The sequence below is a fragment of the Phyllostomus discolor genome, chromosome 2, assembly GCF_004126475.2.
Source record: "Phyllostomus discolor isolate MPI-MPIP mPhyDis1 chromosome 2, mPhyDis1.pri.v3, whole genome shotgun sequence".
Classification (NCBI taxonomy): Eukaryota; Metazoa; Chordata; class Mammalia; order Chiroptera; family Phyllostomidae; genus Phyllostomus; species Phyllostomus discolor.
The window spans coordinates 185925972-185950085 of NC_040904.2; the positions used below are offsets into that span (position 1 = coordinate 185925972).

The 24114-nt window shown below is 38.1% G+C and overlaps 1 protein-coding gene across 1 annotated transcript in view; it reads left to right on the forward strand.

Annotated features, from left to right (window-relative positions):
• The window catches only part of PLCZ1 (phospholipase C zeta 1), a 29283-nt gene extending 20456 nt beyond the window's left edge, over positions 1-8827 (forward strand). Inside the window, exons 10-12 of the mRNA XM_028533046.2 lie at positions 3335-3467; positions 7818-7967; positions 8742-8827. Of these exons, the coding sequence (XP_028388847.2) occupies positions 3335-3467; positions 7818-7967; positions 8742-8827 (369 nt within the window). The remainder of the gene's footprint in view (positions 1-3334; positions 3468-7817; positions 7968-8741) is intronic.
• The last annotated feature ends 15287 nt before the right edge of the window (positions 8828-24114 follow it).

The following is a 24114-nucleotide window of genomic DNA, read 5'->3' on the forward strand; positions in this document are numbered from 1 at the left end:
GACTTTTCAAAAACTTTCTTATTTTTCTATAACCTGTTATTTTGTTTCCTTTATAAAAATATCACCAAATATTGAAAATCCCTAGCTTTCTGTCTCCACTTAATTATAAGCAATTCTATTTTTGATGGTATCTATACCTGTTGTTTGTAAATAAATTGGGTGAGTGTGGTCTTTTTGGTCCCTCTTTCTATTTAAGTAGTTGCTCCTAGAATTGTATGAATCATCTCAGATTCTATTCTGGAATTTTGGTATTTATACTGCTGTCCACGGTCAGTTCTATTGTGTCTCATGTCACTACTGAATATCACGGGCTCTCTGTGGGCCCTGCTGCTGTTATGTGGGTGTCAGGGGACAGGAAACACTAGAACCTGCAGACTTCTCCCACAACACTTCCCGCCTTGGTTCCTTCTTTTAGTGCTGTGAAGTCACAGGATTGGGGCTACCCTTTTCATCCACTTCAGACCCTACCTATTTTGTCCCAGCTGAGAATTTTAAAAGCTGTTTTCTAGAGATTAATGTGGAAAGAGAGTATGGCAGAGATGAGTGGTACAAAAATTATTCTGCCTTCCACAGGGACTAGTGCCAGTAAAATATGTAGCCGACTTTTCTCCTGCTTGTTAAGGATTTTGTGACTCCAAAATAGAGGCATCTAGTGGATAGGTAGAAATTGCCTACAGCACTGGATACAGCCTCAAATCAATTGGTTGGCACTCCTAGAATCTGGTGAAGTATTTTACATTAAGTTTACTTTATAATGTAATTATAACTTTGGTATCCTTTTTGTAATTTTAATACAAAATTGTAAAGGTCAATAAATTTTTGTTTTTGATTATTATGTGAGCTGAGTAGTATACATTAATATTTTGAGTTCTACTGAGTGTGTTTAATACCTTTTAAATTTCTGTTAATCTTTTTAGATAGTATAGGTGGATGCTATTTCAGTATCCTTCCACTTGTGAAAAAAGTCTTTCTGTTGTCTTTTTGCATGAATGAAGAAAATGCAAAAAGTTGCTTTGCTCTGGTTATTTTAAGCAATAGTTTATTTGTTCTAGTCATTGTTGTGAGAAGAAGGCATGAACCAGCCACCCCTTAAGATCTCTTACTGCTCACAAATCTTGCTGGGCCTCTGGGGCTCTTCTGTCCCCTTCTTTCTTTACCTCCTAAGCAATTCTTTCTCACTTTCATTTGTGGGTTTCTCTCTCCACTTCCACTAAAATATTTATGTTGCCTAACACTTTCTTAATTCTCTTTTCAAACTTGATGTTCTCCTTGTGTCTTCTTATATACATTGATGGTTTCGACCACCAACAATGCTCAAATCTTTAAGCTGGACTCATTTTGGGAATATAAAAGTATATTTTTAATAGACTACCCAGAATCCCCACCTATTTAATCACTGTTCTGTCAAACTTAAAATACTGAACATTCCTTTCTAGTCGAATATACTTTATTTAAACCTTGAATGAAGTGTCATTTGCTGATTCAGCTCAGGTTAAAAAATTAGGAGGCATTCTTCTCTTTCACATCTACTTCACTTCCCAAGTCCAATCCATCTCTAAATTCTATGGATCTTACTCCTAAATGACTTCCTTCCATTCCCTTGGTCTGATGTCATTTGCTGCTAGTCTTATTTGAAGAATTTGTTACCTGTCATCACACCTATTCTCTTGGCTTCCTATAGGGTTTTCAGGTAACCTGTCTTGGTCTTCCCCATCCATCTTCCACAAGTTAATCAGAGAGATTTTGCTACAATGCTAAGCTTACCATGCCTACATAATATTTATTTGTGTCTCCTGACTGCTTTCTTAGTAGGGTCTTGGCTTACTTCTCTGACCCCGTGTCTGACCACCACCAGCCTTGCACTGTATTCTCTAACCATAGAGAAGACTTTTCTGTCCATGATGACACCTTCATGTATCACTATTTTCTTTGACTGAATTATTTTTCCATCTTTCATCTGCCTATTGTGTTCTGACTCATTTTATGGGACTAAGGGTCATTTTCTTGGGGGAAGTTTTTTCTTACACTTAATTGTGCTTCATTTTCATTTTGTAGTTTTTTTCTATTTTTCATAACACCCTATGCATGCACATAGTAGGCACTTACCACACTGTATTATAATTGTTAATTTATTTGTGGTACTCGTCATTCTCTCCTATTTGACTGAGGGTCTTTTAAGGATAAGGACTGTGTTTTGTTAGATCCTGATCCACAGTGCTTGACACAAAGTTCATGCTCAATACATGTGGGTTAATTGAATGGATGATTTCTTTTTCATGTTGAGAATAATAAAGAGAACATACATGTTCATTTACTGAGAAAGTGACAATGGAAGATAGCTTGTATGCACAGGTGTTTACAATTGCCATCTGTTTGTTTTATAAAGGGTCTCATGTAGGGGTGCAAATAACACGGTGTGAGACAGATGGGGTTAATAATTTTCCCAGAAAGCTGCTGCTCCAGCCACGTGGGTCTTCCCTCCTGCTTTGATCATTCTAGGGAGCTTTGTGATTACTTTGTGATGTACACAGATTCTGGAGGGCATGACTTAGGAATCAAAAGAGATATAGTTTTATGAGCTTTCTTATGTCCTTGATGATGTCATTCAGCATTTTTGGTTTACTCTTTGTCATCTTCAAACAGAGTTTTGAGTTAGGTACATTATTTTCAAGCTTGACTTATAACACAACTATTATTAATCACTTTGTTAAGCATTTTTCTGATATCTAGCCACTAATATGCATATGAAATGATGGATTTTGTCTGACTCAGGTTACTTATGATAATATAGACAATGGATAATAGAAAATTTGTGATTAATTATCTAAACATGTAAATTACAATGATAAAATGCTTTCTAGGAAGTTGAGATTTTTTTCCTTGCCTTTCAGAACTAGTATTGATATTGCTTCTAATTTTTGCTGTACAGATACAATATAAATTTGAAATTAGTTCGTGTTACCAGAATAACTCAGCTTGAATTACAGTAGAAGGTGATCATACCAAGGCCTTTAAGCATTTTTTGAAACAATCATAACAAATGCTTTTAAAATAAAACCACATGTTGAGCCATTAAGCCTGGACAATGTGGATTCTACTATAATCACATATTCATAAAAGGGAATAATTTAGACATGTTTCTGGTATTTATTTATTGATACCTAAAGATAAAAGAGTTAAAATTTAAATTTTGCATTATTTTACACTTCCAGTTTTTTTAAGGAAACTGACTTACAAATCTGTCATTTTTTTAGAACACTATTTTATTTTGACATTAATTAGTGATGCAGTCTGATATTCTGTTACATTCTTATTTCCAAATACCTTTGTGCAGGTGATCAGTGGTATCCAGTTGCCTCCCAGTAGTCGCTCATTATCTAACAGAGCCGACACATTAGTGATTATAGAAATTTTTGGTGTTCCGCATGATCAATCTAAGCAGCAGACCCGTGTAATTAAAAAAAATGGTGAGCTCCTAATACATTTTATTGAACTTTTATCAGACATTTGGTTGGAAAGCTTATAAATTATATGTTGATAGTCTTGATATATATTTATTATTCATAAGGCAAAGGCTTTGCATTATGTTCAAGACAATGAAAATGTTATATGCAGCAAAAAACAATTTGATAATGACTTCATGTTTTATTTAGATATGTTTTCAAATTACAGCTACAAAAAAATTATCTGACCTGAAAAAATATTACTTTTTTTCACTTTTACTTTCTTTTTATGTTTCTTCAATATCACTGAATGAAGAGAGACATTTTGATGGCTACAAAATTAGCTTCTAGCCTCTGATTATTCTGATACAGCAGTTACACATTTTTACTTCACTGCTTGAATTATTTTAGGTGAAGGTCTGTGGCTCCTGACTCAGGCTAAGGATGTCATAGAAACCTACTCATGCAATATTTGGATTCATAATTCAGCCATTTTTGCTAGAAGGGAAAAGTAGGAATGGAAGAAATGACTCTGGTAACATTTTCAGTGTGCCAGCATCTCATGATACTTTATGTAGCACAGTGCTGACATTGTCATTTCTTCTCTGAGGTTGAAGTCATTAAGGGAGTTAGAAAAATAGAGGTTCCTGGGATAGACCCTTAGTCAGGATCACCTTGCAGGAAACCTTGGAATTGATCCTTGGGTCTAGAATCTTCATTGAGTTGATATTCTCAAAGCATTTTGGACTTCACTTTAGAGTCTGGAAATATGCTCCAGGCTAAATGGCAATGAAGAAAAGCACATGAAGTTTTATTAGTCTTTTTCTTCTTGCGTGGTGATAATTCTCTATGATGCTCACTATCAGCCTACTCCCTGAATACTACTCCAGCATGATGCCTAGTGCAACATGGAACAAGAGATTTGGGAAGTTTTGCTTCTCATACTGTGCTATCAATGGAAAGGACATTGGTGATGACTTAATTGGTACTGCTTATAGTTGAAGGCACATTACAATAGCAGCATCTGTGATTGTTGACTACTAACATTAGGAAACTTTTAGTAATCTATCTGTTGTTCTCTCTGTCCTCCTACTTGACTCTTCATTGTGAAGTGCACAGAGAGCATTTATCTATTCAGGGCACCTCTTAGAATACTATAATATTCTTTGTGTTTTATGGGCCTACTCTTGCAGTTCAATTTGGTTCTTCAAATGTTACTGAGCCAATTATGTTAAAAGCCTGGTGCTAAGTATCAAGAAACTTAAAAAATCTTGGTTTCTTAAGTTTATTATTAGGTATGTCCCAACTAACTCTATTATAAATAGCTTACAGTTCGGTATGGAAATTGAGTTACAAGTAAAACTTTTATGGTAAAGAATTGTATGTGCTTTAAGGAAAGTACAAAGAATTGTAGTGGTAGGGGCAAATTTGGAGCTAGTTTTTGGAAAATGAGTAGAATTTTTTACAGATATTGAGGATAAGAACATTTAAGGCAAAAGGAATAATATGAGTGCTAAACCATGGAGAGGATAAAATTCAAACATGTGGAGGAAAAGTAAAGAAGTTCAAAATAAGTGGAATACAGGTTACTGAGAAAGATCAGTGTGATAAAATAAGAACCTTCTATTGGGGTTAGTCATGAAAAATTATGAAAATCATGACAAGGTGTTAGAATTGTTCTTTTTTATAGAAAATGAAAAAAAATTAAGCAGAGTTATAACCCTGCTCTGTTAGTGTTATTTCCCTGCTATTTCTGCAGCTTAGATAGAAAGAAGTGTAAGGAGGTCAATGAGAAATACAAAATAGAGTCAGGATATTATTTAACATTTAGAGGATGTAGAAGTCAAGTTATAAGGAAGGACTGTGGCATCAGAAGATGAATGGAGGATGCAAGTAAAGAAGACTAGTGGCAATAAAGTTTAGATTGCTGGACAAGAGGGATTCCAAGGCACCTTAGTTACTAGGGTAATGGTAGTGCAATGAAAAACATGAGCATCTTGGAAGAAAATATCCCATTTGGATAAGGTGTAAAAGTATTATTTTTGGTCATGCTAGGGAAAACTATATTCATAACTATCAAATTTGGTATTCTGTTTAACATTTTTAATGACTAAAATGACTTTCACATATAATATATTTGATGTGTGTGTTTGTGGCAGGGAGAGGTTAGATGGAGTGAAGTAAGGACACAGAAGAAGTAGAATAGATCAACATAAGAATTTTGTGCAGATATTTTGCAGTGTCTATAAAGAACTGACTCTGAAGCCTGGCCCTTTATGGGGTTACTTTTCTTCTTAAGACAAGGTAATACAGCCATTATTTCAGCATGAGTCAATTAGTTTAATATTTTCTGGGCATAGACTGCATCCTGGATAGCTGACTAGTAAATGTGCACTTGTGATCACAGACATACCCTAGAAAACATAGATAATGTATAATTAGCCACAGATTCTTCAATTTTTGGAGTGGTATAACTCAAAGAAAGAAAGTTATTGACATAAGGCCCAGTGACACAGCCTCCCCTATCACCCAAGCTGCGTACTTGAGGTGTGCCCTTTGTATGGGCTGAGTATACCCCTCCTCTTGTAGTTGAGCCTTGCCTGATGTTTGCAGGTAAATGGGAAGGATTTACTGCACCAGTCAGCTGCAAGGTCTGGATGTGACCACTGACCACCAACTTCGGCCTTCTGTGGAGGCTCAGCTGTGTAGGGGCAAGGAGGTGGTGTTATAATGTGGTCTGTAGCTGTCCACTGGGTGGGTGTACAGGCTCTGGGGTTTCCTGGGCAGTGCAGGCCATAGTCAGGCCCCACCTGTGTTTGGTCCTGGACCACCCTGCCTGAGCTATAAAGCAATGTGAGATGGCTGCTACTTTTTTTGGGCTTGGAAATTCCCAGGCAAAACTAAGCTGAATCTAGACTGGTTGCTGCTAGTGCCTAGGTTGGAGCCACTTAACAAGAGGTATAAGGGCTGTGGGTTCACTGAGGCTGACACTGCTTGTTTGAGAAGATTTAGAAAGCTGTGAAACATGAGCCAAGAGCAGCCATTCATATGAAAAGGCAGCTTGGGTAGGCCTGTAAGTTGGGTGAGGTGGAGTCTCTGGGGATCTCCAGGGTGAGGCAAACAGTGTTAGCCAGGTTGATAGAATATCAGATATGGCACCAGCCTGCTGGCTCTGTGGCTCCGTGAGAGGAGGATTCAGAAAAGGGACAATGGCCTCTGCCTCCCTTTCTGTCTAGGAGAAAGCTGTCCACCAGCTCTTGCCTTGATACCAGATGCTTCAGTTCCTCCCTTTGTGCCACTTGTGCCTTTCAAGCTGCTACCCTGGTGTTGGAGCTCAGAGGGAGTGAGTCTGAGTAAATCTGTTTGTGGATTCTTCAAGAGGAACTGCTTGAGACTCTGGAAGTTTCTTTCATAGACTTAATTCCTACTGGTTTTTGCAGCCAGAAGTTATGGGGTCTCATCTTCCTGGCACTAGAACTTTGGGCTGGGGAGTCTTGGTGTGGGGCTGGGACTCCTTGCTCCTGAGATATCCTCCTGAATTTTTATCTACCACACGTGAATGTGGGACCAGCTCATTCTACTCTCAGCTCTGCCTACCAGGTCTGGATGGATGTGGCTTCTTTAATTCTGTAGTTGTCAGACTTCCATTCAGCTCGATTGTTGACATTTCTGTGTGATGGTTGTTCTCTATTTTAGTTATGATTTTGCTGTGGTTGTGGGAGGAGGTGAGCCATGTTTACCTATGCTACCATCCTGACTGGGAATTCAACTTTGGTCTTTTAAAATGAACACTCAGTCAAACAAATGAATAAGAGCTGGCTTTTGACACTTATTATCTAGCTTTCAGTCCAACAACTACCCATGGAGCTCTCTGTCTATGGTAAGACCTGGTATAGAAAAATGACGTTACTGCTTCATGCTCAATTCTTTGTCAATGAAATGTGTGAACACAGCAGTCATGTTGCATAATGATGAAACGTTTCTGCTCTGAACTTCGACTCTATTTGCTTAAATTTTTGACCTATCACTTAATGGCTGTGTATGTGAAACCCTTAAGAATTTATATAGTATCTTTCTGGCTCAGTTTTTTCATTTGTGAATGTGGATAGTAATAACCCTGATGATGTCCATGAGAGGATCAAGTGAGATTATCTACCTAAAATTCTTAGCACTGCCCAGCAATAGTGAACACCCAATAAATATTGTTATTGTCATTATTTTCTCAATAGGTGCATTAAAAATTGAAGTGCTCTGAAACACAAGTTATTGTTATTAAAGTATTAAAGAAAAAATTTTGAAAAACAGATATTATGAATTTTTCCCTAGAAATAGAGTCTATGATTCTTTAATTCTATCTATTCCTTTATGTTTCAGCTTTTAATCCAAGATGGAATGAAACATTTACATTTATTATTCAGGTGCCAGAGTTGGCATTGATACGTTTTGCAGTGGAACATCAAAATTTACTAGCTGGAAATGAATTGCTTGGGCAATATACTTTACCAGTTCTATGCATGAGCAAAGGTAATATTCCTAAAAGTAAGACAATTGACAGCTAATTATAACTTGAAATTACTAAAGACATACTTATTACAAATAGCTCCATCCATGACAGCTCTATGGAAATTTTATGTATTGACACATATTTTCTCTCAATGGGATCACAGAAATATATTCTCACATGGAAGGTGAGATTGAAGTGCAGGGTCTCTAGGAAGACTAATTAGACAAACTTGGAGTGTATGAGCATTTCTTTTGGGGGATCATGGAGTTTTTCTTTCAGTAGGAATAGTCACAATGACTATAAACATGAAGGATGGGAATCAAAGAGAAGGGAGAAGCAGTGACTCATTCTTCCTACCTGAGAAGAGACTGGCAACCCAAGATGATCCTTTTTTGACTCTTTTCAGGGCTGCCTGTGTATTGCAGTCACCTTGCGGGTTGATTTACATTGTACTCCCAATTACCTCGTCTCAGTGCCTTTCTTTCTGTAACACCATCTGAGATGGACCCAGGGAGCAGAGTCTGACGCAGAAGGGTGGTGGCTAATTTTGGAGATGTTGCACTTTGAAGGAGGAGAGGCATGAGCTGTGTCCTCAGTGTTACACCGTAGGAAGTCAGAATGGAAACTTATATATTTCATTTTTTGGAAAATTAATATACAAGATGAACATAACTATGCAGTCAGAGTTTTTATGGTATGCTTAGTAAAGACGTATTCTTTCTCAGTAACACTATAAGGGCGTTTGCTGGTGAATTTATTTTTTGTGTTTTAATTAGATATGATTCCTTTTGCAGGTTACCGTCACGTTCCTTTGTTTTCCAGAGCTGGTGAGAATCTTGAGCCTGCTTCCCTGTTTATTTATGTTTGGTATGTCAGATAGCAACTAATAGTATCTGACATATTAATACCTATACCTCACAATAAAGCAGCCAAAATAAATGTTCACATATTTTTGTCCTTTTTAAATATATAGAGCAAAATAATTATTTCCCAAAACAGAACTATTGAGCAAATTCACTTGTACATATGCAAAATAGAGCAGTGGAAAAAAGAAAACAGAGGTTTCAGAGGACCCTGTTTCACTGTGGCATTCCTGTCAGCCAGAGTCGCCTGCCTCTCTGCTGCTGAGGCTGCTCTTCTGACTGGCTTGTAGAATTTTTAATTAGTCAAATGTACAACATTGAAAAGTGTCTGATTGTATATGTTGGCAAATCCTTGGCAGTATAAAAGAAACGTGAAGTCTAAGAGTGTTTTGACTTCGAGACACCTACTACTATATGTTGTACTGGGAAAGAATTAGATTTTTAGGTATTTGTGTTCTTTTGTAGCTTGGAGAGTGATTAGTGCCTTTGTTCTCAGGCTGGTTCTTAAACGCTGTGCAGAGGATTTGGTAACCTGTAATTACACCGACATTTTTATAAGTGCATATGAAATTGATTTGCGTTCAAACTGTGTTCAGACTCCATATCTATAAAAGAGATCTACTATGTGAATTTGCATGTTTGGATCTCTGAATGAATTAGCAGTAATTCTGAACCTTACTAAATGTGCTTTGAAGATTGTCTCTAGATCACAGATGAGGTTCCTGTGCTGTTTCGTATGCTTGGCTTATCACTATCAGCAGGACTCCGCTTTACTAAATTTTATGTATAGAAGATTATTGTCTCTTATTGACTCTTCTTCCAAACACCAAGCTTATTATTTATTCCATCATATTGTGGCATGGTAGTGAGGTAAAAGCACTTTGCACAATTTTCAATGAATTACAGGACCCTCCTAGGTATTTGGTGATTTCAAATCTGAACTTATAACAAAAATAACAATGACTGTTTGAGATGTACACTGATGCCAGAAAAATGCAAAATAACCCATTTGTCATGTTCTACTGTTACCATAGTGTGTCCTTGGAATTACATATTCAAAATAAAAATGCCACTGGGAATTCTAATATCCAAACCACAAGTAGGAAGAAATGTCCCAAACTATTCATTGCATAATTATCCAGATCCTCCCTCACCAGCTCTCCGCATCTAAGATGAGGGTACAGTCTTCCCAGTAGAGATGCATAGCCAGTTCTCAGAGGGGTGTTTCCATTTCACTGGATTATGGAAGGGTTCGTTTACATCATCTATTATTCAGCCTAATAGCAGGAGGGATGTTCACCCCATCAACCCAAGGTTTTAATTTTCTCTAACCTCCTAAAGTCTTTTGAAAATATGGAACTGTGTGAGACTTGAATATTTTGATCAGATGAATTTTGTAGGAGGGTTTATCAATTCTGCAGCAGGATAAACATTTTAAAAAATCATTTATACTAACAAGATCTGGAATAAAGGAAAATAGGAAATGTTTTCTTTTTCACCTTTTTTCAGGTATCAAAATTCAACTCAACTCATTTTTTAATATTTAACTCTACTTAGAAACATAATTTTGAAAGGAAACATTAGATTATTTTATTTCTTGTCCAATAATCTGTGGTTTCTTTAAACATCTGTGGTTCTTTATGTGTATGCATTATTTACCATTGACTTTACCTTTAAATTGAACAGGCATCATCATCATCATCATCATTATACATTTTCTCACATGAAAATTTTAACAGATACTACCCATAGAAAATCCACAGCCATGGAGTGCTCTTACATTAGTGAAGATTTGGAATGGTGTAAGAAGCTGGTTTTGATGTGTGCTTTCTATGCATAATTCAATTGTGGGAAGAAATAGTATTGGTGATCGGAAGACCACAGAAGAAAAGACCAAATGAACCACTGGGCTGTGGCAACAGAAGACCTTTTAGTATTTAAACTCTCAGTTCATATGTCAGTTTCTCAAGGAAGTCTTTATGAAATCCCACATTAGGTTATATTCCTTGGTTTATGTTTCCATATAACTGATAAAAGAGGGACTGATTTTGCAGGATCGGGGAGGCCTTGGTGTTGCCAGGAGCTGGCCTGACACTCAAAGTTAGGCTGTGTCATTCACCTGTTGAACATAAACAATTCCACAGAGCATCAACTCCAGACAGGGTTACTCTGTGACCTTGATGGGTCAAGAAAAAAGCAAAACCATTCTGTAATCATACTTGAACACATGAAGTGTTCAAGTTGGTAAAATACAAACCCTAAAAAATAGTGTAGTCTTAATCCTTTTTGGGGCATTCTGACCAATAACTTGCATCAATGGTACACGAAAGGTTTTAACTTGACTCGGGTATGACAATATGTGTTCTAATACCAGGATCAGGCAATCATCTAAACAGATTTGGTTATGTGAGCCTCTGTAAATTGAAGGACAGAAGATGAGTGGAGTGCTAGGCATAAGAGTGCCCTTGTAGACTGTGTGGGCTTCTGAGCTAGCTAGAAACTTGAATTGGTTATACAATATTTATGGTCAAACCTCATATCCTGACCACCATTCATTTAACCAGTGAAAAACTAGTTCTAATATTCCTTATGCTAATTGACATACTCGCTTGTGTGGATACAGGCAGGAATATTTAAAGGCCTTATAGTAGCCTCCTATAGAATATGCATTCCTAATTAGAGTTTCAAAATGTTAACTACTTTTTTTAAGGATCAATTAAAACTAATTTATGCACACCAAACACACATAATGTACCATGTACACAAACATACACACATGCTCACACATATATATTACATATTTTATTCTGAAGTTCGTGAGTTACAGATATTTAACCAAAAGAAAGAGTGGATTTGTGCTTGAAATTTTAGATTCATATGTTTAGAATTCCCAGTTAATTATTTTTGTTCTTAGTCTATACCAGTGATTCTCAAACTTATCTGCACACTGGACTCATCTAGAACCCTTACAATTTTTTTTAGACATTTTGATGAAATTAGCATGGTTAATTGGGTATTATGATTTTTAAAAAGCTCTTCAGGTTATTCTAGTGCAATGTTCTCTAAGTATGGTCCTCAGACTATTAACAACGGCATAATCTGGGGACTTTTTGGAAATGCAGAGCTGTGGGGAGAAGCCACCAGAGGACTGAAGGGAGGGGAGAGAATGAGTCTGAGGTACCTATTCCTCTGGTTTCTCCCAATGAAGTTGCCTTTGAGTGGTCATGTTCCTCAGTGTGACTTACTTCCTTTCTGGGTTTTGGTCTACAAGAAAGTCAGAAAAAAAATGTCAAAGAATAAAAACAAATGTTATGATTTGCTTTTATAGTTCTTCAAGTATGATGAATAGTGGCGATAGAAATTAGCCTCCAGCATATAGAATATTAAAAATATATTAAATGGTATGGATTTACTTTTATATAGTTGGTGCACTCAAAATTTATACTACTTTTCTCTTTTTCAAATTATTAAACTTAAATTTCAAACTGTGGATTGAAACTTACATAATCAAAGATAACACATTAAATGACCTCCTGAGAAATGAGGTAGCTAGCACATAACATAATAAAAGTGGAGAAAAAATCAAAAGCCAGTGAAGATTGAGCTTGGGGGGTAAGGACTGGGCTGTTGTAGAAGAGACAGTAAGTAAGAGAGTTGCTGAGAATAGAGTTAGAATGAGAAGACAGCTGTATATTCTCATTACAAAACAATAGCATAGTTTTCTACAGTAATATAGGCTAATTTTGATAATCTAGGAAGTATCAAAAACTATAAAGCTATAAATCATGGTCAACTATGAAATAAAATAATCTCTTTTAATTCTTTTTGTTCTTTGAAACAGTTTTCTTTTTTTTATAAAAGGTTTATTTATTTAATTTTTTTTAGAGAGGGAAGGGAGGGAGAAAGAGAAAGAGAGAGAAACATCGGTGTGCGGTTGCTGGGGGCCGTGGCCTGCAACCCAGGCATGTGCCCTGACTGGGAATTGAACCTGCGACACTTTGGTTCGCAGCCCACGCTCAATCCACTGAGCTACGCCAGCCAGGTCAGAAACAGTTTTCAAATCTCCTCTTTCCCTCATCATTTCTTTAGGACTCTGCATATCATAGAATTGTCTGCAATGGTGGACTTGTTCTATAATCTTCTTTGTCCAGTAGGGTAGGCAGCCACTACCTACATGCAATTATTTACCACTTGCAATGTGAATAGTGTGTACTTGTGATGTGGCCAGTGCCACTGAGGAATTGACTTTTAAGTCATGTTTCATTTCAATTAATTTAAATTCAAGTCACCACGTGGGGCTGGGCCTGCTCTATGGTGGTATAGCTCTGGAGTGCCAACCTCACTTTTGTAGCCCAGTTCAAGCTGTATCTATTATGCTGACTCACTCGTATACCATCTCTTATTACCCACAGATGCCATGATCACATTCTATTTTTCTGATATGTGTCTATTTTTTCTCAACCTTTTTCACTCTATTATGGATTCAGCCCAAAAAACTATGTGAGGTCTGTTCAAAAGTATCCAGCCATGTACTATGAAAAACAGAGACATTTTGTTGAAGAAGGTACAAGATACAAGACACATTGTACATAGGACAATGATGCCTCAGTCCCTTTCAAAGTAGGCACCTTGGGACTTCACACTGTTCTCCCAATTGCCATCAGCTGCCCCATCTTTTCTTGAATCTCATTGACAATCTGAAATCTCTTTCCTTTCAAAGGTGATTTAATTTCAGGAAAAGCCAGAAGTCACAGGGCACCAAATCTGGGCTGTAGGGAGGCTGAATCACCTGGATGATCTGATGTTTCCTAATTCTCCAAAAAGCTGTGCGACAGACATGATGCATGAGTGGGCGTGTTGTTATGATGAAGCTGTCAATCACCAGTTGCCCATAGTTGCGACCTTTTGAATCATCTGAGTAGTTTCCATGGAGGAATGTTCAAGCTCAACAGAAAATCTGATGCAGATTCGTTGCTCTACTTGTTCAGTAATTTTCAGTGTGACAGCCAAACCATACACATGCTCATTCAATGGCACCTACAACCCCCATTAACTAGTACAGTGAAGTTGTCATTGTTCACACATGTGCATTCCAGTCCACTCGCCTTGGCTGTGAAGTTACATCAATGTCACTCAAACCATTTTCATCATATTAACAATGGTTGGACTTTTTCTGGGCTAACCTTGTATACTATTTATATAGCATTTAGCAGTTTACAAAATGCTTTCACACACATTACTTAGTTTCTCATAGTAAATGTAACTATAAACTATGTTTTTCTTAAGTGATTTTTCCCAAATAAAAGCTTTCTCACCGATATGGTCATGTAAAGGAGCACATTTGAAAGACTCTTTGATAATATAAACATTACCTAATGTTTTCTGGTTGCTGTTTAGAAAAATATTCTTAAAATGGGCCAGAGTGATAATGTAAAAGGAACACTGAATTGGGTGGGCATCAGGAGACCGCTGTCTGCTACCAATGATGATAATGACAATAATATTAGTAGTAAAGTATTCACTAGCCATATTTGCATGCATTAAAAAAGTTTAACGATCATAGCAATCTTAGGACAATTTTCAGAGGAAGACAGTAAAGATTAAAGAGGCTATGCAATGTGTTCAACATAACATATTGAAGAAGTCTTGGGTGGGCTCTTTACCTCTCATTGCTTATTTAATCTTCTTTAAAAGTGATGTTTCTGGACTAGATAATATTTAAGTTCACCTCCAGTTCTTTGTAACACAGACAACTGGGGTGTCTAATCAATAATCTAGTTTTGGCAGTGTGCATTCTGGTATTGATGTGTGTGTAATTTTTGTGATTGTGAAAAAAAATGGAACAAGTAGAAATAGAAAAACTTTATTGAAAAATTTATATCTTAAAAACTTTGTTTTTATATTGATCTTGTTTCAAGGTAGCATATTTCTATTTTATTTTTGGATTTCTTTTATGGACTGAATGTTTGTGTTCCCCCCCCAAATTCATATGTTAAAGCCCTAAGCCCTAATCCTTAATGTGGTTGTGTTAGGAGGTGGGCCTTTGGGTGCCAATTCAGTTTAGATGAGGTCATGGAGATGGTGCCCCCAGAATGGAATTAGAGCTTTCACAGGAAGAGGAAGGAACATCAGAGTGTTTCCTTTCCACTATGTGAGGAGGCAGTGAGAAGGTGACTGTCTGTAAGTCTGGGAGCTGTATCTACTGGCACCTTGATCTTGGACTTTCCGGTCTCCAGAATGGTGAGATGTAAATGTCTGTTGTTTAAACCACCCAGTCTATGGCATTTTGTTAAAGCAGCCAGAGCTGGCTGAGACATCATCGTCTAGGGTCTCGGTGATAGATGAATTAAATATTTAAAAAATTAAGGTTAATATTAAAAAATAAAGTTAATATTATACAGGTATAATATATCTGTATAATAATATACAGATTTATTATAAATATTAGTGTATATAAAATGCTTACTATTGTGCTTGCCACATAAAATATGCAAAAAGTACATCAATATAATTGAAAGGAAATATAAATATAATTTAAAGGGAATGGATTCTGGCACTTGATTTTCTAGGCTCATATCCTCTGCTACCAACTAGGTCTGGGACCTTGGGCAAAATACTCATTTTTCTTCTTTTCAGTTTTTGCATCAAGGGAATCAAGAGAATTACCATTGTTACAAGGATTAAATTAACAAATGTCCATAAATAATTTGAAACAGTGCCTGAAACATGAATGCCATATATATATATTAGCTATGGTAACTATTATTATCATTTTTTTTTGCATTCGATTTTTCAGTGGGGGAAGTTACTCTGAGAACTCACCTGGAGCTTCTCTTCTATTCTCTTGCTATTTCCTCACGTATCAACTGATATTTCTAGTTTTTGCTTACATTTATAATTGGAAATGTAAATAGCTCAGTCAGATTTTTTTTTGCCTGGGTGAACTGCTTCTGCATGAGTGGGCAGACACGCATCAGCGAGCAGAGCAGGCCTGCAATGTGTCAGCAGGCACATCCCTGCACAAAAAGCATAGCTGTGAGGCTTGAGCACTTCTACGCAGTGACTGATAAATGCCTTTTTGGTGGAGCTGTTGGTGAGTCGGCCTGAGGTGAGCAGCACCACACAGAAGGGAAAAGAGTTACGCTCCGATCTGTGACCTCCCCCAGGGTGTTGGTTCTGACTTCAGAGTGTCAGGAGATGGTTGTGCAGGAGGTGTTGTCTCCTTGGGGAAAGCTGGGGCTGGAGGGCTGCAGCCCTGGAGCTTCCGTGAGGATGGATGGCGGGTATAGTACTGCTTTCCGTCCCTCTCTCAGCTCAGGAGTTTTCATGCTGCGTGTGTAGGCTGTGTTCTGTCTGATTGGAATAGATAAGCAAGGAATTCTTTTCAAACATATTCTTTGATCACCTCAGTAAGAGATTAGTAAAATGGTAAAATGGTAAAGATGTATCAGATTCTTCATCTTTTCAAGAAATAAGTTCTATCTTATCAGTATGGAACTTCCTGGTAAATTTAAATCTATTTCATAAGAGCTTGATATATGCTTGTACTTATGAAGTGTTATATTTAATGTGACATTACATAAAAAACATTACTGAGAGTGAAGCTGGACTTTTTCCCCCTTGAATTCCACTACCTACTAGTAGTCCCTGAGAGACATACAAGGTTAGGATAATAAGGAGGTGGCCGGGGTTGGGGAGTTTCTGATAATATTGGTTGAGCCTGAGAAAGAAACAAAGATTCTTTCAGCAGAATTGTTAAGTAAGAGATAAGTGCTAATTTTGACTACATCAAAAATCTGATTATATTTTGGGTACTGGTTCCTGTAGGTAGATCTCAAGTGGAAATCTTCCCATTTCTTCTGTTCCTCCTCAAGATCCAAAGTTTTCCCTGGCCCTTCACCCCACTCTGCACCCCATTCCATTCACTGGGAAAGTAATCTGGTAGGGCCCTGGGCCGAGTCCCTCATCTGCGGCAGAACGGTGTGCTAGATGGTGTGTGGACTTGTAAGTTAAGCTGGAACTGGATTTGAGCCCAGGGCTTAAAGACATTTCTTAGCTTTTTTGAGATTTCATTTTGTTTCCCTTCATTGGACTTTGTTGTTGCTTCTTCTTATAGTAGTGGCTTCGTGAACTTTCTGAACTAGATGTTAAAAGTCTGTGCTCTTTCTTGTGTATGCCCACTGAAGTCTCTGTTCTCTTAGCTTGGTGGTCAGTAAGTGATTTGACAGAAATTTTATTAAACTCTTGGAACCAAAAGATTAAATTAAAAAATATCTAACAACCTTCCAGTCTTGTATATGGCCTGTGTGTGTGTGTGTGTGTGTGTGTGTTGGGGAATGCCTTTAACACTCAGCCTGGAAGCTTGTAACTCTGCTTTAACCTTCACTTGCTGTTTGCATAGAGCCTGAAGGTTGGTCTAAGACAAGGGCTTTTTCCCTTCTGGGGTCTTTTCTGCACATGCTCCTGCCCTGGGCATGTGTGTGTTCTCACCATTCGTAGGAAAGCTTTTCCATGCCTGCCTTCTCCAAAGCAACACTTTCCCAACCTTCCCTCCCAGGTGTTTTAGTCAATCTATTGTTTGCTCAACTTGCCCCCTTGTCCCCGCAGCAGTGGCTAGTCCATTTGGCCTTAAATGTTTTTATCAAATGCCCCCTGAGTAGCCACCTCAACACTGGGAGAGTTCTGAGGTAAGTAAAATAAAGACAAATGCTTTGAGTTTGCCCTTCAAGGAACACCAGACAGGTCAAAACAAGCAATCAAAGTTCCCTTAGAATAAAGCCTATTCTGCTTCCTCCATGTTAGGAACCTATGCCAGCTAGGGGAGCCAGGGTTGGGGCCAAGGTTAGTTAGATGTCACCAGGCTCTGTTATTAAAATTCACCTGTTTATTAAGTATCATTTCGCTTCTGTAAGATTTAGTTTTTATCATTACAATAAAGTTCTAAAGGTTTTGCTAGTTTATTTATTTATTTATTTTTTTGTGGAGGAATGAATGGGTCTTTGGAGTTCCTAACTCCATCATTTCTGTAATGTCACTCTGCACAAATATTACCATCTTTATTAGTATGGTATGCTCACCACAATTAATGAACCAATATTGATATATTATTTTTCACTGAAGTCCATACTTTATTCAAAGTTCTGAAATTTTCATCCCATTTCATTTTCCTATTCCAGGGTCCCTTCTAGGATACACATTCCATTTTGTAGTCATGTCTTCTGAGGCTTCTCTTGGCTGTGACAGTTTCCTTCAGATATTCTTTGATTTTGATGGGTCTGACAGTTTTAAGAAGTTCTAGACAAGTATTTGTCAATTTAGGATTTCAGTGATGTTTTTCTCATGATTAAACTAGAGCTGTGAGTTTTTGAAAGAAAGACCTCAGAAGTAAAGTGCCATTTTTATCAAATCTTATTAAAGGTACATACTAGCAATATGACTTTTTACTTTTGATATTGACCTTCATTCGTTACTTGATTGACAGAGTGTTTGTCAAATATCTCCACCATAGAGTTACCTTTCCCCAACATTCTGTAACATACTTTGGAAGGAAGTCACTTTGTACAGTCCACACCTAAAGAGTGAGTAGCTACATTTCATCTTTTAGATGCTGAACGTCTACATAAATTATTTGGAATGCTTCTGCATTGGAGATTTGTCTCTTCCCCCATTTATTTACTTGTACAATTATTTACGTCAGTGTGGACTTGTGGATAACTATTTTGTAGTTTAGGTTGTAATTTAATACAACTTGCCCACCCCGTCCCAGCCTCAGTCATTGGGAGCTCTTCCAGGTGGCTCCTCTGTGGCTCAGGATGTCATTTTCACCCCCAACACATGTGTTTCAGCTGGGGGACCACTGTCAGTAGGTTCCTCACCTGAAGCTATAGCTGTTTGTGAACAATGGGAGTCTAGTGATGATCTTGCCATCTGGTCTTCAAAATAATTTCTTTTCTCAGTTTTTAAATTTCATAAATCTTGAATAGTATGTCATTCAGTTAAAGACTTTTTCTGATCATGTGGGGCACACCTTTGGTAATTTTGCCCTATTATTTCTGTATTCTTTTCAGATAGTTTCAGCTGGGTCTATAACTTTTTATTCAGGTTTTTTAGGGGTCTTTTTCCTAGCTCACATAGTAATAACATTGTTTCTTGGACCTGGGTACCTTTTTGACTTTTCCTTTGCTTCCTGGCCCAGACATTTGTTTCTCTAACTTTCTAAAAGTCAGTGAGTTCCATGTTTGTTACACATTCCTTGTTCAAGCCAGTCTTCACCATCTTGATCCTCTTGAGTAGGATACTTCCACCTAAAAGATAATATTCCTATCAAACTTACACCTGATCCAAATCAAATCTTAATCTCTAATCATCTTGTCTGATTTCCCTTTATTAAGTCCTTTCTTCGCTTTATTTCCTCTTAGAGTACCAGTTCTATAAATTTTCTAGATATGTTTCCTCAGGGAACCCCCTCGGCAATAATTCTGTACCTTTGAAACTCACACAGTAATTGTTTGAGTCCTTTACACCCGTCTTCCTGGATTTTCCTCTTAAATCCGACTTGATTTTCTTAACCACTTAACCACTCTACCAGTTTTTAATGGATGGTTTTCCAGTGGTTTTTAAAAGGGCTTCAAGAAGGATCTTTATTAAAATTTCTGATCTTAGGTCTCTCTGAGATATCATTACATTTGCTTGTCAAGATGTTTCCTCTTTTTATCTGATTGATTTCTTTAGGTAACAGTCTTCTTTTGTGAACCATTAATAACTGAAATTTATTGCCCTTTTCTATTACCTTGTCCAGGAGAAGTTAGGCTTGAGTGTATCAGTATTTAAATCTTGCAGTTGCCTTTTGCAGCTCTTAGCATCTCATTTCCCCTTCGTGTCTTTCCAGACTATGCATTAAGTCTTTGGCATTTCTTTCAAGGAAATGTCTTTCTCATGACTACTTGGTCTGACATCTACTTTATTTTCCTTCTTCTACTACCCTTGTTCTGGTAGTAGGGAATAAACTCCTTTTCAAACTAATCCAATTTCTTCTTGCATCCTGGGGTAAATTGCAGACTCAGAGCCAGAGTCTGATGGGCACAGACCTTTAAATTGCTTTCTCAGTTTAAGGGCGTTTAATAATCTCAGTCAGTTATTTTTTGACCTCAGTCTAGGAAGAGGGCATACTCTTTTTATAAAAAGTCACCATTTTTTGATTTAAATATTAATAAAGTCTATCTTTCTCTTGTGATAGCAGCTGTATTTAAGTCTCTGAACTCTCATAATCAGAGTTTCTTTGGTTGCTACATCCAGAGCCTGCTTGAGACCATGTTGTTGAGGTGGCTTCAGTCATGGACGTGACACAGGAATTCGTGTGGTCTTGGCCAGCACTCTCTCACCCTAATGTCAGTTCGGAACAGCACCCACGCACAGGGACACCGTTTGGGGAAGGTGATACGGTAGACACCGGTGTTTGGAGCTAAGAATTTTAAGCTACGGCTTCACTAGAGTTTGTAGTGCATTTTGAATTCCACACTCTTTACATTTCTAGCTTAGTAGTTTGAGATCTGGCTGAGAACGTCATTAAAGGAAGCAGGCAATGTTATTTTATCACCTAATTCTTTAAAAGCTTATTTAAGAAAATAAAAATGGTTTGTCTTTTCCTTATAGTCTATTGTGTTCCAAGGACTAAATCTTACATAACCAGTGCTCATTAAAGCCTAAGGTTTGGTGCACACCCCTTTAACTAGTCACCTGGTGCAGTATAGGCCATTAGAAACTGCCAAGGTTAGTAAATCCACTGGTCATGCTTCCCAATGCCTTAAGTCTACGGGGTGTGCCTTGGCTCACTGAAACTTCTGTGTTGGTGTTATATTGGCCTTAATGTTCTTTCTAAAGAAAAAGCTTTGGTTAGGTTTAATCAGTTTAACTAAAACGTACTGAAAGCATAGAGGATCCAGTGCTAGGAAATGTATCTTATTCTGTGACAGTTGTGTTACAACATGAAGGATGCTCAGTGATTGCTTTAGATACCAGAATTTCTCCCATATGCTATTGAGTCTTCACTTCTGGCCAAGATACTATACAGCTAGTGGTGTCTCCTCAATAATTCATTAACTTTGGCCATCAAATCCTGACCTTGAAACATATTTGTTGTTTTTGTGATTCTCAGTTTCTTTTAGGTTATATTTAGGTGGAAGTTTCTTAGGGATTCTGAAGATAAAAATGGAGGGTGAGGGTATGTGGAGGTGGCCAGTTGTCTAGTGCTTCAGGTCCCTCACATCCACTTAGAAATACTCTCTCTCTCTCTCTGTACATATATATGCACACACACACACATACACATACATATATACACACATATACACATACATATATATACACACACATATAAAAGTTATGCTGCTATGAGGCATTTACATGTTATTACTCTCTAAATAAATAATAACCCCTCCCTCTCCTACTTCATTAGACTTCTCACAGAGCATAAACAAAATACAAGTATAAAAAGGCTAAAAGAGCTTTAAAGCATTATATGAATGAGACTTAAGATTAGGGATCTTGTTATTATTGTTCACTGGTGTGTTATTGAATCATTTGTTGAGGAATTAATTCACGAATACTTATTAAGCATCAACCCCATGACAGATATTTATGAGCTAGAACAAGAAAACAAATGAAAACCCAATGTATTAGTTAGCTAGGGCTGCCGTAACTAAGAACCACAAACTGAGAGACTTATATAACAGAAGTTTTTTTGTCTCACAGTTCTGGGGACTAGGAGTTCAAGATCAAAAGGTTGCCATTGGTGGTTCCTTCTGCGGGCTGCGAGGGACAGTCTGTTCCATGGCCCCCTCGTAGCTTTGGGCAGTTTGGTGCCCATCTCTGGCATTCCTTGGCTTGTGGAGGCATCAGCCCAATCTCTACCTTTATGCTCACACTGTTATTTTTCCCCATCTGCAGGTCTGTATTTAAATTTTCCCCTTTTAAAAGGACAATAGTCATAATGAATTCAGGGCTCATCCTACTCCAGTTGACTTTGTTTTAATGAATTACACTTGTAGTGATCTTATTTACAAATAAATTTATATTCTGAGATTACTTGGGGTTAGGAATTCAACATGAATTTTGAGAGAACATAATTCAAACCATAATACTCACATACTATTTGCCTAATTTTAAAAGTTATAAATGAAGCTAACAAGTTGTTAAATACAATGTGTTTTCTTCCCTGTGACAAATGTATACCTTCATAAATACATTTGAAGGACAGGCTTTAATTTAGAATTCTTGGAATTCTCAGAGATCTATGCTGGGTTATGGTAGCCACAGAAGGGCTGGCTCCTCTCCTGGAGGCTTCTGAATACCTGGTTTCTTCATTCTGCTTCGGGTTCCCTCCTGCACTGGGGGTGACCACATGTGTGTTTGTGGACATTCCGGCTGGCACATTCAGGCTGCATCCATATACTCTGCAACAGCCTCCCCTTGGCCACCACCGGGGCCTGGGCATTGCTCACACTGGTGGTGCATCTGATTCAAATGAATGAATCCTTAGAAAAGGCCTCCAAAAGCCAACCAGACAGGTATTTGGGGGTCCTGGGTACCAAGAATGTGGTCTAAAATGAGGATTCCGGGTATGGCTGAGTGGCAACTCTTAGGTGGGATTCTCTTTAAGGCTATCCTGTTAGTAAAAAAAAAACTTCCCCATAATCTTGGGATTTATGGTCTAGTGAAAAGAGGCATAGCTTAGGTCAGGGGTGTCAAATTCATTTTCACCCGGGGCCACATCAGCCTTGCGGTTGCCTTCAAAGGGCTGGATGTAATTTTAGGACTGTATGAATATAACTACTCCCTAACAGTTAAGCGACAGCTTGGTGCTGCCACTGGGTAGAAACAAGGCCAGATAATACAAGGTGGAGGGCGGGATTTGGCCCTCGGGGCTTGTGTTTGCCACCTGTGACTTAAATAATAAGCCAAATAAGTGAATTTATATAATGTTCAAACTTGATAACTGCAATAAAAAAAAAAAAGGAGAGCAGGGTGGGAAGGATCTGGTGTGTGTCTGGGGACAGGGAAGGTTACGATATTATATAAAGTGGTCTGGCCAGGCCTGACAGCAATGGAAACATTTAATCAAGACTTGAAAGAGGTGAGAGAGTTAGGCAAGTGGATATATGCGGATATAAAGCATATTTCTGAAGAAGGTCTTGTCTGATAAAGGTTCCAGGGTGAGCATGCCTCGAGTGCTCCGAGAACAGAGAGGAAGCCGGTGTTGCTTCAGTGCTTGAACACAGGAGGGGATCATGGGAGTTACAGGCAGAGAGCTAGCTGGTGGGAAGCCAGATCACAGAGGACTTTTAGGTTATTTTAAAGGTTTGGGCTTTTACTTTGAGATTAGAAGCTCCTGCAGAGTTTTGAGCAGAATGACAGGATCGTTCCAGGTGCTGTGTTGAGAATAGACTATGGGCAAGGGCAGGGTAAACCCAGAAACAAGGGGACCATGTAGGAAACAGCTGTGGTAATCTGGGACAAAGGTGATGCAGAGAGGCAGCAATGGAGAGTGATACGTCATTGGATTCGGGATATGTTTTGAAGGTGGAGCCAACAGGTGCTCCTGATGGACTGAACTAGACTGAAGGGGATGGAGGGAATCAAGGATGACTTCAAGGTTTTTTGCTCTTTAAAATAGGTTTTACTCATTAGAACCAGAGTTTAGTTTTGGATATTCTGAGTTTAAGGTATCAGATTTTCAAGGGGCCTACTAAGTAGGTAGTCGGTATGAAACTCTAAAATTTGGGAGGAATTCTGGGTGGGAGTCATAAAGCTGTAAATCACGAGCACACAGGCGATACTTAAAGCCGTGCGAATGTTTGAGATTATCAGGCAGTGAAGGATGAGGGAGAAGAGGACCCAGGAGTGAGCCCTGGGACACTGCAACACTGGAGGCTGTGGAGAGGAGGTTGCTTTTGCAGAGAGGGCTCAGAAGGAGGCCACAGCATGGGGACCGTTATCATTGGCTTCTGGCCCTGCACACACAATTAGCAAAGAACTTTCTGTCTCGACATTATGCACACATAACCAGAAGGGCCTATTTTTTTTTACAGCTGATCTCTAATCCACCCAGAATATTCCTTTAAGCAACAAAAATATGTGAGCAAGACAAGGTACCTACTGTAACATTCCACCTATAGGCATCACCCAGAAAAGGTAAAGGAAGACACAGAGCAGATCAGGAGTTGCCAGAGACGGGAGGAGTGGGGCGGAGCACTTTTGGTGCAGGGTTTTCTTTGGGGTGATGGAACATCAGCAAGTGGGTGGTGGT